The sequence below is a fragment of the Leptonychotes weddellii genome, chromosome 14, assembly GCF_054177405.1.
Source record: "Leptonychotes weddellii isolate Sample4059 chromosome 14, ASM5417740v2, whole genome shotgun sequence".
NCBI lineage: Eukaryota > Metazoa > Chordata > Mammalia > Carnivora > Phocidae > Leptonychotes > Leptonychotes weddellii.
In genome coordinates this window covers 9634409-9650368 of record NC_138382.1, presented here as the reverse complement: position 1 = coordinate 9650368, position 15960 = coordinate 9634409, and the positions used below count along the sequence as shown (strand labels likewise).

The 15960-nt window shown below is 42.5% G+C and overlaps 1 protein-coding gene across 1 annotated transcript in view; it reads right to left on the bottom strand.

The window, feature by feature from the left end:
• Window positions 1-15960, bottom strand: part of PIP5K1B (phosphatidylinositol-4-phosphate 5-kinase type 1 beta) — a 257277-nt gene that overhangs the window by 83346 nt on the left and 157971 nt on the right. Inside the window, exons 5-6 of the mRNA XM_081804060.1 lie at window positions 10792-10909; window positions 1643-1795 (exon numbers count right to left, since the gene is read on the bottom strand). Coding sequence (XP_081660186.1) covers window positions 1643-1795; window positions 10792-10909 — 271 coding nt within the window. The remainder of the gene's footprint in view (window positions 1-1642; window positions 1796-10791; window positions 10910-15960) is intronic.

Genomic DNA, 15960 nt, shown 5'->3' with positions numbered 1-15960 from the left:
ATGCGGGGCTCGATCCCAGGACCCTGGGATCATGACCTGAGCCGAAGGCAGACGCTTAATGACTGAGCCACCCAGGCGCCCCTGTATCTTTATTCTAATAACATTCACTGTAAGTTATTGTCCTCATAAACGGGATCTCATTTTCTCCCTTCTATCCTCCTACTCTAGATGATCTACATAATGGAATACAATGGATTTTGTAGATGCATCTTACATTCCTGCAAATCTGCTGGACTCTCATTACCTCCAGAAACTGCTAGTTAATTTTCTTGACGTTTTGCTCATTTTTAATTGTATCGTTTACAAGAGAAGAGTGTTTATACTTTTTCATACTCAGAAAGTTATTATTGCTAGAAATTCTTGCAAATATATATCTTGCAAACAATGATGGAGGGGAATCCTTATCTTTTTCCATTATTTCCAATTAAAGGGCTCTTGTTCTTCTCCATGAGGTACTAAATAAATCTTGGAGACTGATAAATGCATAATATGTGTGTTAACTTATTTGTTTACGTTAAAACTTCCCTGCCAATTTAAAGAATTTTAAGCAGGAGAAGATGTTGACTTTTGAATGCCTTTGTTTCTATTCAACACTTATTTGGATTATCACATGATGTTCACATTTTTTCTTGTTAACTGGATGAATTACACTATTTGTTATACTAGCTTACATGATTGGGGTAAACCACCTGTTCAGCTAAATTTTACCATTTAACTTTAATTAATTTCAAATTAGTAGCTGCATATGGCTAATGACTACCCTATTGGACAATGCAGTTCTAGAACAAGAGACTAGTCTACCTAAGCTTAAAACTATACACGTTTAAGATTTACTCACTTAGCGGGTTAGTAAAGTGCAATGACCATTTTATCCCAATTTCACATTATTTAAAAAATGTGTGTATGAATAGAATACATCAGGAAGGACATACACCGAATATTAGCAGTATGTATCTCTGGGCAAAAAATGAGAGTCGGCTGCATTTTTCTTGCTTTGTGGATCTTCTGTTTTCTCTAATATAAAGTAGACAATACGCTCTAAAAAAAATTTCCCAGCTTTGTTCAGGATCAAACCTTGTAAAATCCGTCCATCCTGTCCACTGAGATTTTTACTTCGATTTTGATCCCTATATTTATACGTGTGACTAATCTCCAGCAGATTTGGGAATTAAATACTATTTTTACAGCTGTGTTTCACATATAGCTTAGTGCTCAATGAATGCTAAGCATTCACATTATGACTCTGTACTGGGAGCCAAGAGCCTGGCAAGGCACTGCTTTCTTTATCCTACACCCAGTCGTCTTTCTTGATCACAACAACCATCTAAGACAGGTATTTTGCAGCTTTTAAAGACTGAGGAGACTGCAGCTCAGAGCTTATATTGCTTACTCACGGTCATACTGTTCGCTGATGGCTGAGCTGGGATTTGAACCCAGAACTGTGGGAGTCAACTATCCTCTACTAACAGTTCTACTTGGTAAAATCGAGTCCACAACAGTCGCAGTACAACCAAATGCAAAACAAAGCTCACCCAAGAGAAAGAAACACGCCACAGGGTGACGGTAAAAAAGCAGAGGGGAAAAAACTTGTGGAAAGTAATTAAATCTCAAGTAGGAGTTTTAATTACAGACGGTTACTTACCATGTAATAGCCTGGCAGCAGCTTCTGAAGGAATTCAGCTTCCTTATGCTGAACGGTTTTGATGATAAATTCATCATCACTGGTCACAAAAAACAAGGATCCACTGGCTCCGGGGTTGGACAGCTCTATTAGAGGTTCACTGCAGATGGAATACTACAAGAGTAAATAAATAAACAATTAAAAATACACCACTAGGTATTTATCCAAAGGATACATAGTGATTTAAAGGGGCACCTGCACCCCAATGTTTATAGCAGCAATGTCTACAACAGTCAAACTATGGAAAGAGCCTAGATGTCCATCAACAGATGAATGGATAAAGAAGATGTGGCATATATATACAATGGAATATTACTCAACCATCAAAAAGAAGGAAATCTTGCCATTGCAACATGGATGTGGATGGAACTAGAGGGTATTATGCCAAGTCAAGCAGAGGAAGACAATCATCATTATGATTTCACTCATATGTGGAATTTAAGAAACGAAACAGAAGACCATAGGGGAAAGGAAGGAAAAATAAAGTAAGCTGAAAACAGAGAGGGAGGCAAACCATAAGAGACTCTTAACTCTAGGAAACAAACTGAGGGTTGCTGGAGGGGGATAGGGTAACTAGGTGATGGGCATTGAGGAAGGCACGTGATGGAATGAGCACTGGCTATTATACAAGACTGATGAATCACTAAATTATACCTCTGAAACTAATAATACACTGTATGTTAATTCAATTGAATTTTAAATAAAAAAATTTTTTTTAAATTAAAAAAATACATTCATTGTACACAAAGTTTCCAAGGAGGAAAATTACAGATTACACATCTAGACCATTCTGAAACAGGAAGTTCTCTGCCATGAGCTTTCAAAAAGGAGGTTCCATGTATATACGAAGAGGGCCCTTTGAGATTTCTAAAAATTTAATTGATCCATTTATCCTAATAATTCTATGAGAAACAGAAATGCTTTCCACACCCCCCCCAACACACACAGCATGACATGACAGAATCATCAATCATCACATCTGTCCAATAAAATAATGCAAACAGTGCTGTGGTCTATGGAGCTCTGTTTCCAGAAAGTGTCCATAACAACTGAAGATATGACTCACACTGTGTATTTGTCACGTGAACACCAACACCTATTCTCTTCTCACTACTTTCCCAAAAGATGTCATCCATGCATGGTTTCCATAAGGAGATGACTATTAACAGCTGGAGTAGCTCCAGCCCAGATCACTGTCAAAGGATCCAGACCTGTACGCCGAACTTTTTAAGAGATACTTCTATCTGGTTATATCACAAGCACCTCATGTGTACCAAGTTCAAAATCAAATTCCTCTCTGGGCTATGGTTAGCCCATATGACGCTTTTGTAGTACCTAGAAAGAGATGTCTCTTTCTTCCGACAGATGTAGCTCTGGGTCAGATACAAGGCTGATGAGGAGAAGGGCTGAATTCCAGTCTCTACTCTTGCAGCTTAGCTAGGTATTCTTGGGCAGTGCACACCCTGCACAACCATACATGGTGACTCTAGATCACCTGCCCCCTCCCCCAATTTCTATCTTCTCCCTCTTACTCATTTTGTTCCCAAACCAGAAACTCGGGCATCATCCTTGATGCCTTCCATTTCCTCACCTTTCATATCCAGACTATTGATTGTATCTGCCCCCTTCATGCCCTCTCTTTTGCTTATATCCTAAGTTCAGTGGTTTCACGTTATACCTTCATTACTATGGGAGACTCCACCTTGCCTCGACTATCCACTCTTGACTTCTCTCATGCATTTTCCACCAGGAAATCGGAGATCTTTCTAAAATGCTAATCTGATCACATCCTCCCAGGCCTTCACAATTTTCAGTGTTTTCTGCTGTCTGGTTAGAAGGTAACACCCAGATTTCCTACTAGCGCTGTCAAGGCCATGAGTGGCCCAGCCCTGCTCTCCAGCCTTCTCCTTTATCACTTCCCTCCTTAAAATCTAGCTCTAGTCACTGACAGCTACTTCCCCTTTTCTCAAATGTGCCACAGACTCTCAACGACTGGGATTCTGCCTCTTCCTCTACCCAAACCCACCTCTCTTCTGCCCTCACCAGGCTGGCTACTCCTCATTCGTGTGTTCATTTAACATTGAGAAAACGTCTACTGAGCATCTGTAATGGCCCAGGTGCACATGAAGCTTGGACCCTAGCAGGAGAAAACAGGCAGGAGACAAGTACAGAAACTGTACATCGGAACATGAGAAGTGCTATGGAGAAGATGGGGCACAGAAAGCGGACAGAGGGCCAGCAGGGACTGACAGCTGATTTGCCATGAATTTTAAGTAGTGCTGGCCACTGGAAGCCTCTCTGGGAAGGGGGTATTTGAGCAGAGGCCTGTGGCTGTCTGGGGGAAGGGTGCGTCAGGGGGAGGGGAGGGCAAATGCAAAGGGCTTCAGACCTGGGGAGTTCAAGGCACAGCCAGGAGGCCGGTGGCTGGGGCAGAGAGAGTCAGGAGAGCTGAAAGAATGAAGCCAGAAGAGCAGGTGGGCCAGACCACATGGGGCAGCAGACGGTTGACTTTTTCTCTGGGGGAGCTGAAAGCCAGAGGAAGGTCTGGAGCAGAGGACCACTCCGGTCTACTGTGCCGAGAAGCCACGGTTAGGGGACAAAAGGAAGAGGCACGGGGCACAGCGAGGAAAGTGTTATGTGACTTTGGCTTTCAGCGTTTGCTGGACGGAACTTAATCTGGAAAATTCTTCCCGGTCCCGTGAGTCTAGATCATCTGCTTCCTGGCACTGGATGTTCTCATCACGGAAGTTACCACAAAATACCGCAAATGCCTGTTTCTTATTCCGAGCCCCCAGCAGACCGTAGAACTCTGTGACAGTATCAACCACTCGGCTCATAGGCGGGATACGGTGCAGGATCTGTGTCTTGCACGCAGCAGGCACTAAATAAATTTTTGTCAAACAAATGGCTGAACGCCACCAACAAGTGAAGGGCTATAAATCTCACCAGAAATGCAAAAAAAACCAAAAAAAAACAAACAAAAAAAAACTAACCACACAAAACAAAAAACCCTCAGCAGGGAAGTCAAATTTGGGGTTATGGTGCTCAGTGTTTACCAACTAACAATCCCCACTACTGACCAGAGAAACACTGAGAGCAGAGGAAAAGGTCAGGACCCAGTGTGTGAGATCAGACCAGCCCCAGAGGATTTAGTGAATTGTGTCCTGAAGATGGAAACATCCAGAACATGTCCCAACGCTTTTGTAGCTGGGCTTCTGAAGAGTTAAGTCCCCATCACAGAGAAATCTGAAAGGAGGGGAGTAGGAGGTAGGGGGAGGAAGAAGAAGGGAGAAAGAAACTGGGAGAAAAACAATTAAAAGGCAGTTTCTAGATGCCGACTTTAAATTATCTTGCTTTGGCAGCACATGGATAAGGGAAACAAAATTCTCTAAGAAAAGAAAGAAGTGTGTGCTGCCTTGCTGAAAGCAATGGCAACTTCCGTTTTCCACTTCTCTTTCCTCCAGGCTTGCTTCCTGATGCTTTCGTGCTGAGCAGTGTGAGAGCCTCTGCCATTATGGGTGACTTAGAGCTTAGGAAGGGAAACAACAACAGCCCGAAGACCGCACAGAATGCCATAAAAGCCCCGCGGTAGCAGACGGTGCTTTCCTTGCTGTGGGTGCAGGATCCGTGTGGAAAGCTCATCTCAGTGGGATGGGCATGGGACCTGGAATAACCTTTTTTTTTTTTTTTTTTTTAAAGATTTATTTGAGAGAGAGGGAGAGCATGAGTGGGGGAGGGGCAGAGGGAGAGAGAGAAACTCAAGCAGACTCCGTGCTGAGCGCAGAGCCCGATGTGGGGCTCGATCCCAGGACCCTGACATCATGACCTGAGCCAAAATCAAGAGTCAGACACTTAACCCACTGCACCACCCAGGCGCCCCTGGAACCACCTTTTAAAAATCATGCTTCTATCAGTGGCTGCTTACGTGACCTGGAGTAAGACCCTTGGCATCCCAGGTCGAAGGAACCTTCATCTCTAAAACAAAGCTAATAGTATCTCCATGAAAGCAGCTGGAAGTTTTTAAAGTGGATGCTTTCAAAACCCCTGGCAAAAGGGACCACTTGGTTATTGCTGTTCCTAGTTCTTACTGCATGACCGTACGTAGGGGAGCAGGGTGGACACCTTGCAGGTGCAAAAAACCTGGCCGTGCCTCAGCATGCACAGAGGGTTTCAGCCCAACGCCAACGACCAGAGGGCTACCCAAAGATACACTACGACATTCCTAGTGAGTCACAAAGAACGGTGCCTCTTTCGCGTAATCACGAATTTGAGACTCCGGAGAACAAAGGTGTCGACCCTAAGCTCTTACAAAGAGTGAGGGCAGACCCCGCACTCTCTTTAGGAATTCTGTCTGATTCTTTGTTTTATGGGTTTTGAATTCCTGGCACAGAACCTTCTTACGGATAGGAGTCGACGTTGTGGAAGGCCAACGACAACACAGAACGCAGAAATTAGAGGCTGCAAATAGAGCAATTAGGGGGTGATTCAGGAAGAGCTGTCTAGAGAAAACTGGATTCAGACCTGCACATCTGTTTCCAATTAAAGTCTCAAATTCTTCTATAAGCACTGACATTATATGGGAAGTATTTCATGGGTTACTTGTCAAACAGTCCTATATTAGGTAATTCATAAATTAATATGCATGGAAAAAGAAATTGTTTTGACACTTCTTAACAACCTGGCGGGGGGTCACACCCCCAGAGCATCAGTGTGCGGCCCACTGGCATGATGATGCCGACCAGGAACCTCACGGTTAGCACCTGTAAGTCTGCGGTTTCTCACCCTAGAACTTGGTTACCATGCTCCGTGTGAGCAACCTTCTCTGCAGTGTGGCCGTGGACGAGCAAATAAAGAGGAGAGGTAGGAATATTTTAATTAGCCTTGATCCACAAGGTCCCACGTGGACGCCTACGTTTTCTGCACTTTCCTGCAGGTCCTTTCTTTTGTGCGAGCTGTTCCAATGCATCCATTCTCTCCCTTCGATCTCCTGCAGGGCCGCCTGATGATCCCCACTGGAAAGGCCACAAAGTACAACCCAGCTGGGTCCAGCCAAGGCAAATTAACAATGTAAACTTGCTCAGCGTGGTGGAGATCATTCTTCCTGCCATTTCTTCCCCCCTGATAGTGTTAAATATTCACCCCACTCTCTATTGGTGTCGGTGAGTCTGGAAGGACATCATGTAAATCACCACCCTGGATTCTGGAACACTTGGGCACCTGGGGGAGAAGGAAATCAAGCCAAAGGCTTGCTGCCCAAGCAGAGATGGGGGAAAGTGCTCTGGGGGCCCTTGGCCTTCCCTTGGGAGGCGTTTATTTTGGAACAAATAAGGAAGGAGGTGCAGTCTTGCTGCCGTGCACACACAAGCACTTGGGTGTGCGGTCTCACAATCCACATTATGCATGTTCCAACACAACACTTGTCATCTGGAGGCACGTGGTGAACCTTCATGGTACTGAGAACGTAAACAGAATGATTCAGGCTCCAATCCAGATGCAAGAGTACAAGACTAAGTAGAAATGCACGCATATCATGGAGATCCAATATTAAACCTATCTGGAGAGTTGCCAGTCACCATATAACATTACCTTCTCCCCCCTTTTAGATCAGATCTTCACAGATTGGGGTTTGACGAGCCCGTTTAGCAGATGCTAGTATGTACTTCGTGCTTTGGACGGTACTTTTTTTCCCTTCACACAGGTTTTTAAGGGAGGTCTTATTTGATTCTCCTGCACTTTATTTGGGATTAACCCTTCCAAAAAATGCTTTGTTGGAGGTGTTTTGACTCCTTTGGCTAGATGCTTCAGAATGGATACCTCACAGTTTGATGGCTGAGGGAGTGTTAGGGTGAGATCATATTTAACGAGAGGAATGAGACTCCGTGGGCTGGGAGGACAGCTGGTAAATGGAAAAGCACATGGGGGGACAGTTGGGGGATCCCTGTTCTGGTCTGTGCCCACCAACGTGGGTAACCTTGGGCACCTCTCCGCCCCTGGCTTTAGACTGCTCATCCACAATGAAGGGTTGGGCTGAAAAGACTGAGGGTTTACCTAATTCTGGGAAGCATGTCATATCAGGTAAAAAAAACCCCTTCCTCGTCTACCACACTTCAGATCACTGGCTGGAGTTTTCAGATGGAGTGGTTTGGAGGTGAACCTCTAGTTCTGGGCTGGAGGTGTCCCCAGTGGGTGTCTCAGTGCAGGGTAGGTAGGTGGCCATAACCATTAGGGACTAGGTAGCCATGTTCAGCTAGAGGGCCTTTGTTTTTTGCAGGTCCCAGAGATGGGTCCAGTTACAGGGAGGTGGAAAAATGGAATCAAACAAAAGCACTCTGACCTGCCTGTTCCTGTCTTTTTCTCCCCCTGCCCTCCAAGTTTTCATTATGAAAAATTTCAAACCTACATAAAAGTAAAGAGAATTGTGTAATTGACATCCATATGTCTCTCTTCCAGCTTCCACAATGATGAACTCCCAGCCAATCTTGTTTCTACTATAACCCCATCACTCCTCTGCCTGCCTCCCTCAAGATTCGTTCCAAGCAAATCCCAGACATCCCATCATTTCACCCATAGATACTTTAATGTGTGTCTCAAAAAGCCCAAGACTCCTCTTTTAAAACAGAACCATAATACCATCATCCCACCAAAAACCTAATTCCTCAACATCATCAAATATATAGTCGCTCTTTAAATTTCACCAGTCTCCTATAATTAAAAAAACCCCTGTTTATTTGCATAATCTGGCCCTGTCTTTCTAACTTCATGATCCAAACCTTCCACTCCTGCCATCTTGGTCCATCCCAAGTGCTTCTAAACAGGTAATGCATTTGCGTCTCTGGTCTACCGTCCTAACACCACCTCCCTTCCCCTGAATATGCTTCCCTTCTTTTCCACCTACTCAAATCCCTTCTAATTTTCATATCACAGCTAAACCATTTCACACCTATAAGAAGCCCTCCTCATCCTTGGGGTAACGGAGACACCCCTCCCCGCCCCCTCCTCTGAAATCCTTGAATATTTACTATTGCACTGCAGTCTACTTACTGCCTGGTAGAGTTGGGGATTCTCCCATACAAACAAATCATCTTTCCAGTTGTATTCTAAGTTCTCTGAGTATCATGACTTGTAATTTTTCAATCTCCCTATAATTAGTAGCCAAGTATTTTCATTACAACAAGTGTTCAAAGTACCTGATCAATTAATTTACCTTTTGCCAGCTACATGAAGAAAGACTTTTGCTCTGAGAAGCCATCAGCTTAGTCTCCTGTGCTTTGTAAATACTCTATAACCTCATGACAAAGGTAACTTTGCCAGTTCAAAGGCTCGTTAGGAAACTGTGTAAGCCATGTGTGTTGTTGATCAGGAAAAGGCCTTCCCCCAAGAAAGCCATTTTGTGAGCCAGAATGATGCAAGAATGGGCTTCCCAGCCTGCAGCTCAATGACCACAGGAAGGTGAAGGGTGAAGGATAGACAGGCAGACATGTCATGGAATGACTGGATCCATGCTATGAAGCACACGTATATGGCATCTCCTTGGCTAGCAGAAGCTCAAGGAAATTTCAGAAGAATCCACTGACTTCCAATGCATGGCAGGAGAGGAGAGCCCAATCTTGTTTTCCATAAGACAGTATCAAGACCCCACTGAGTTCCCCAAACATGCTTCCTGAATGACAGTGACATTCAATAATTATAGAATGGTCAGAAACCAAAGAATCTTCTCTAGTACATATCCACACACACCCACGTCCACTGCCCCGGATGTGTGGCTTTGTGCCCTGGTGTAGCTGGTGAGGGCAGGTTGGTAGTGCTGGGTAGAGACTCCTGACATCTCAGTGAGAGGGGCGTGATAAGGCAGACAGCTACTTGGAGGAACACATTTAAGGACAGCAGGACGCCCAGGGACTTTCCACTCAGTTGGTACTGCTGTGAAGACTTGTTAATGTGCCTTGAGGAGCCGGTATCATCTCATCGGGCAGAAGTCATAGGATTTTCTCAGGGTCCAACTAAAGAAGAGGGTTGTACCAGAGGGCAGGGGGTGGGGGGATTGGAGAAATAGGTGATGGGGATTAAGGAGTGCACCTGTTGTGATGAGCACCGGGTAATGTCTGAAACTGATTCACTATATTGTACATCTGAAACTCATATAACACTGTATGTTAACTGGAGTTAAAAAAAACTTAAAAAAAAAAGAGGGTCGTGCATGTGCAGAATAGAATCAGCTTTGAATTTTATCAAGTACATCTTACCCAAATTCTAAAATGCAGTTTAAATACTCTTTGTTCCAAGGGATAAATGTTGCTATACTTCCTCTGCAAAGCTTTATTCCAGGATCTGGCTCAAGTCTTATTAAGATCATTGAGAATGGGGTGAACAATAAATATTTGATGGCATCCTTCCTACGGCTTCTTGAAAACCAATTCTGAAGAGCCCCAGGGTGTTAACAGTGATCAAATTATGAAATAAACCATTTTCCTCTTGAAACAAAAAGGAAGTTCCTGGCTCCCTGAACAGGAATAAGGTAACCATCTGAGGTCACATCAGACTACCTCACAAAAAGGCCGTTGTGTTCATACCTGCTGAGTGCCAAAAGACAAGCCTGAGGATAATATATGCCCTTGTACCAAATAAAAACACGTTTAGAAAGAGCCTGCATCAAGAGATGTTGAGAACAAAACTACCTAGCATCTTTGAAATGGTATTCAAGTTGTAGGTCAAGGTGAAAATGGTTTCGGGCCAAGGCAGGTTTGAGACGAATGGTATAAATCAGGCAAATAAAGTAAGAAGGCTTTCAAAGAGAATCCAATCAGCAAAATTCACAGGAGTATTTAGAACTAATTATAATATATCTGTTAGAATACTGATCTGAAGTAGCAACCAATCCTACAATTATTTAAATATCAATTACCACAGCAGATTTTGTAGCTATTAGTAAATGCGGCAGAGTCAAATCACATTTCCTGAAGCTAAATTTATCATCATTATGAAACTTGGAACTTTGACTACGCTCCAGAGCTTTATAAAACAAGAGACACAAGCCACTTGTCACTGTTGCTATGAGACAAATGTTTATATCACACGTTTCTGGAGAAGGAAGGAAAATTACAGGTTCTTACCAAGTAATCATCAGGCTTGATACCAAAAAGTTCTCTGAAATATCGGAATGCTAGTGGAGCATAGGTCTTAAATCTGAAGTCTGGGTAATGATGTGCTGGGGTCAGATTGCTCCCTTCACTGCAGTTAAAAAAAAAAAAAGGCGAGAGAGAGAAAAAGCATTAGCAAAGACAATTTTGACTTCAAATACTAGCTCTACTGGTCCTGGGCCAGTTTCCCTGCTAGAAAAACATACCCCGATTGTGGGTCCCTCTAAACTCATGTCACAAAGGGCAATGGCCATCAGGTAAAACCAGATGCTAACTCAGTGGGGGCCACGCCAAGCAGCCGTTCCCTACCAATCACAGTGTGTCTTTAGCGTGAAAACTCTTCATTATCCCCCTGTGCCTGTGATTTTTCCATCTTCCCCAGTGAAACCACAATCGAATTGCTTTAGGTATAAGATCCAGGCCTTAGTACATGGAACAATTTGAAAAATGCATTTTTTTTTTGTTTGGTCATGAATATTGGATACACATTTTAAACTAGGAGTAAGTGAAATACTTTTAAAAATATGTTACTAACAAAATCATCACACTGGAAAGAGATGAATCCTGAATCCGAACTCTTTCTTACATCCATATTTATAGGAAAAGAGACCTTAAATATTTTAGGGATTTTAAAACCATATTTCCATTCCCAGATACATCATTATTTTTTTCCTTCTTCTGAGTTCATCTCTGAAAATTTTTGTGCAATATTTATGATACATAAAAGGCATGAAGAAATAAACCAGCGAATACTCATGAAGCGAAAATGCTGCTTAAGAAATAAAACATTATCTATATAGCTGAATTGCCTTCTGTACTTTTTGTTGATCATAAAATCCTCTTCTTCCTTAGAGGCATCCACTAGCCTGAATTTTGATGTTTATTATTCATTTTATTCTTTGACTACAACTATAATACATTTCACGGGACATCTGACAAGCCACCTAATCTACCTGTACTAAAAGTTTTCACTGTGAAAAGTAAAAACAATGCAATAGATGAATACAATTTTATAGAGAGGTTCAAGATCTCTTTTTGCCACATTCTAAGTGGACATCAAGGCTCTATGCAACTTTCTCTGGGTCTGATTTTTGTGGATACAAATAACACTGTGTAAATGAAAAGGCTTTCAGCATGCAACAAACACTTGGAATCTACTACAACTGAAGTTTGTTCAGGGCACTCAAATTTTTGTATCAGTAACATCATTGATAATAAGTATTTTTTGAGAGAAAGGACGAATTTTCAGGATAATGCTAAAACACTAAACTTGACTCTTACATGAAGCTTACGTTCAAAAGTCAAGAGGTAAGGTAAAAAATCACTAGTTTCTCTATAATACTCAGCCATAAAAAGAATGAAATCTGCCGTTTGCAACAACATGAATAGACCTAGAGAGTAAATGCTAAGTGATGAAGTCAGAGAAAGACAAATACCATATGATGTATTATATGTGGAATTTAAGAAACAAAACAAAGAAAAAAGACAAACCAAGGAACAGACTCTTTACTATAGAGAATAAACAGATGGTTACCAGGCGGGGAGGTGGGTGGGGGGGATGGGGAAAACAGGTGATGGGGATGAAGGGTACACTTAGCATGATGAGCAGTGAGTTATGTATAGAATTACTGAATCGCTATATTGTACACTTCAAATCAACATAACACTGTATGTTAATTACACTGCAATTTAAAAATTAATTATTTTAAAAATCACCATAATAAAAAAAAAGTCACCCTTGAGGACTACTTAGGAGATTATCTGTTCAATATATCTACTGCAGCTAGATCTTCCTCCTGCAGGGTCACAGGTGACGGCTTCTTCTGGGGACTCCCAGCGCGAGAAGTTGGCTTGTGCTGTGAGGAACCAACCGCAGATAATGCATCTTATCTTTAGAGGTGAGGCTCGCCCTTTAGGGGAGTGGCGCAGGAACCAGGACTTCCCAGGACAGGAGCAGTCACCTCTGTGTCAGCTCAGTGTGTGGAATGGTTCCAAATCACCTGCTCATTTGCATAGTTCCCATTTCCCAAAGCCGGTAGAGCTGAATATTCATAATACATATATGCTGCCCAGGCGTTACATCTGAACATTTCTTCCTTCTCTGAGATTTATAAGGGGACACATACTCAGGTACAGGTCCTCCGGGATTGTCAAGAGGATTAATTCTGGAACTCATATGCCATCAAGTCACTTGAAAATGTGGGCTACGCAGAAATAAGGAGTAAAATCACAAAGGCTCAAAGTGGCCTCCAACATCCTTCCTCACCCTTGCAAGCAAGTCCAAGTAAGCATGATGCCTTGGGTTCTGAAGTGGACTGCTTTCAGTGAGCTAAGAGTGCTGCCGACTTCTTATTTCTTCCATTCTCTTCTCCCCTTTCTAGCTCATGCAATCAAAGTAACTAATTCCACTAGAGCTCATTACATTACCTTCAATGTTCAACATTCATTACTTCCTCGGAATTTTTCTTTTTCTTTTCTTCTTTTTCAGAAAGGAAAAAAAATTTTTTTTTATTTTTTTATTCTTATGTTAATCCCCATACATTACATCATTAGTTTTAGATGAGAAAAAAAAAATTTTTTTAAGATTTATTTATTTATTTGAGGGAGAGAGTGTGAGCGCACGTGGGGGTTGGGAGGGGAGGCAGAGGGAGAGAGTCTCAAGCAGACTCCTTGCTAAGCATGGAGCCCAACACTGGGCTCAATCTCATGACCCTGAGATCATGACCTGAGCCAAAACCAAGAGTCAGATGTTTAACTGACTGAGCCACCCAGGTGACCCTGGAGTTTTTCTTTAAATGGCTTATTCTTATGTAGTTGGGGGCCCAAGACTCTATCACTGAGGATAGAGTATTTATTATTTTTACTTGTGGTTACTCTGAACTTCATGGGCTGCTCACCTTGCCCTAAAACCCACCATCAATTACAAGCTTCCCTTGGATTCGCATCTCCCTGTGGTTCATTCAGTCATGGTGTAAAAAGGACAGTGTGAGGTTTCCCTGGAGAGCAGACAGACACGTGCCCACACACACATACACACAGAACATCTCTGGGATGAGAAAGGGAACATTTACTTCTGTAGGTATCCACTCTGACAGCTGGTGGAAAAATCTGCCAAATCACTAAAAATGAAAAAAAAAAATCTAGCTAGTTTTGGGCCACCATGAGATACAGACAGTGGGTCAACAGTGAGGGTCAACTGTGAGGCAGGCTTACTTATGGGGGACAGTTAATAACTTGTATTTGCATACATGGAGAACATGGAAAGTGGGTGAACTTTTTACACTCAACACGGGCATCACACAGAGTAAAAACTTCTTCATGGCATAATTAACATATATTAACTAATAATTATTTGCTGACATTACACCATCTTGAACCTCTCTATTTGCATGGATGGAGGGGAACATTCCCAAGTAGTGGGTCATAATATATCACCACTCTTCATTTGTTTCTCTCCTAGTAGATTTTATCTTATGAGTTTTACTTTCCTTTGATTAATAGAAGACCAGTTTGCATTCTCTTAAATTATACTGAATAGCCAGGGTGGTGGTGGTGATGCTATGATCCAGGGAGGCCTGGGTCCAAGTCCTGTCTCTGCCGTTTACAAGCTGTCTTTCCTGAGCCCTGGTACAGAGCCTCTAGAAAGGTAACATCACAGTGAACAGAAATGTGAGTGGCCATGCGCTTAGCATTTGGGGAGCCCTGAATACGTCTGGATGATTGAGGCTGTATGATGACGGCAAACAACCCAGACATGAATGAAGAATGAGTTGACCAGGTAGTTAAAAAAAAAAAATCAAAGAAATGACAAAATGGGAAATATGTGCAACTCGTATCACAAAGGGCTGATCTCCCAATATAAAGAGCTCCCATAAACAAGCAAAATCAAAGACCAAAAAGTTAATTAGGAAAAAAAAAAAAAAGCCAAAGATATGATCAGGCACTTCACAGAAATGGAGGTATAAATAAGTGAAATGTATGAAAAGATGTTCAAGCTCATTTATAATATAACAAATGCAAATTAAGTGTCATCGAGACTATACTACCTAGGAGATAGGCAAAAATCCAAAATTTTGATAAAGCTCAAAGGAAATTGGCACCCTGAAACATTATTAGTGGAAAGTAAGTTGCTATTTTTTTATGGAGGACATTTTCACAACCTCTTTCAAAATTACAAATGTATAGAACTCTATGACCCAGCAAATGCATGCCTGTAATTTATCCCACACACGAACTAGCGTATGTATAAAACAACATATGTGTACATGGTTATTCATTCTAGCACGGTTTGTAAGGACAGAGGGTTGGAAGCAAACTAGCTTCATCTGTTTCTGAAGAGGTAGGTCAGATTAATTATGGTTCAGCCACACACCGGAATACTATGCAGCTATTAAAAAATGAGGAGATTTATTACACAGTGACATGGAAGATCTCTAGGATAAATTAAGTAAAGAATCAAGAGGCCGAATACTGTGTGTGGCATCCACCATTTATATACAAAAAGGAAAAAAAAATTGGCGGTGCATGTATTTAACTAAAAAATCCTTAAAAGGTTAACAGACCACTAGCAACAGTGATCACTGGAGTTGGACACCGGGTAAAAAGGCACAAGGATGCAAAGGACTTTTCTCAGTGTTCCTTTGAAAAGCAGTGTGAGGATAAACCCTTCTATGTATTACCATTCACAACATATTTTTGAAAGGTTTAGGGTTAAAAGCTATAACCTCCCACACACATACCCCCCCCCCCCCCCACAGAGCTCTGCAAGCTCAGTTTCCTGGCAGAAAGGTTTGCTTCTGTGTGTTAAGGGGCTCTAGTGAATAGCAAATGTGAGCTGGACATGAATGAAGTTCTACTAAAGGAAATGTGGATCAATGGGTACCGGAGTCTGTCCATAGTTACAGGGCAGCTCAGCCAGGAGACACCAACCCTGGTTTTCAGAGGTCATGCTCTGGCAGACCTGTTGGGTGTGGGTATGGGTGCTGGCCTACAGACATCCAGCACAGAGACCCTTGGCGCATGCATGAAATGCTTAGCTAATGTGGTTAAACATGGGTGCAATGAACAGGGGTCCACTGGTCAGTGAAGAGTCCCAGCAGAGCCTCCTGCAGGCTGTCCTCGCCTGCGCCTGGGTGGTATCCA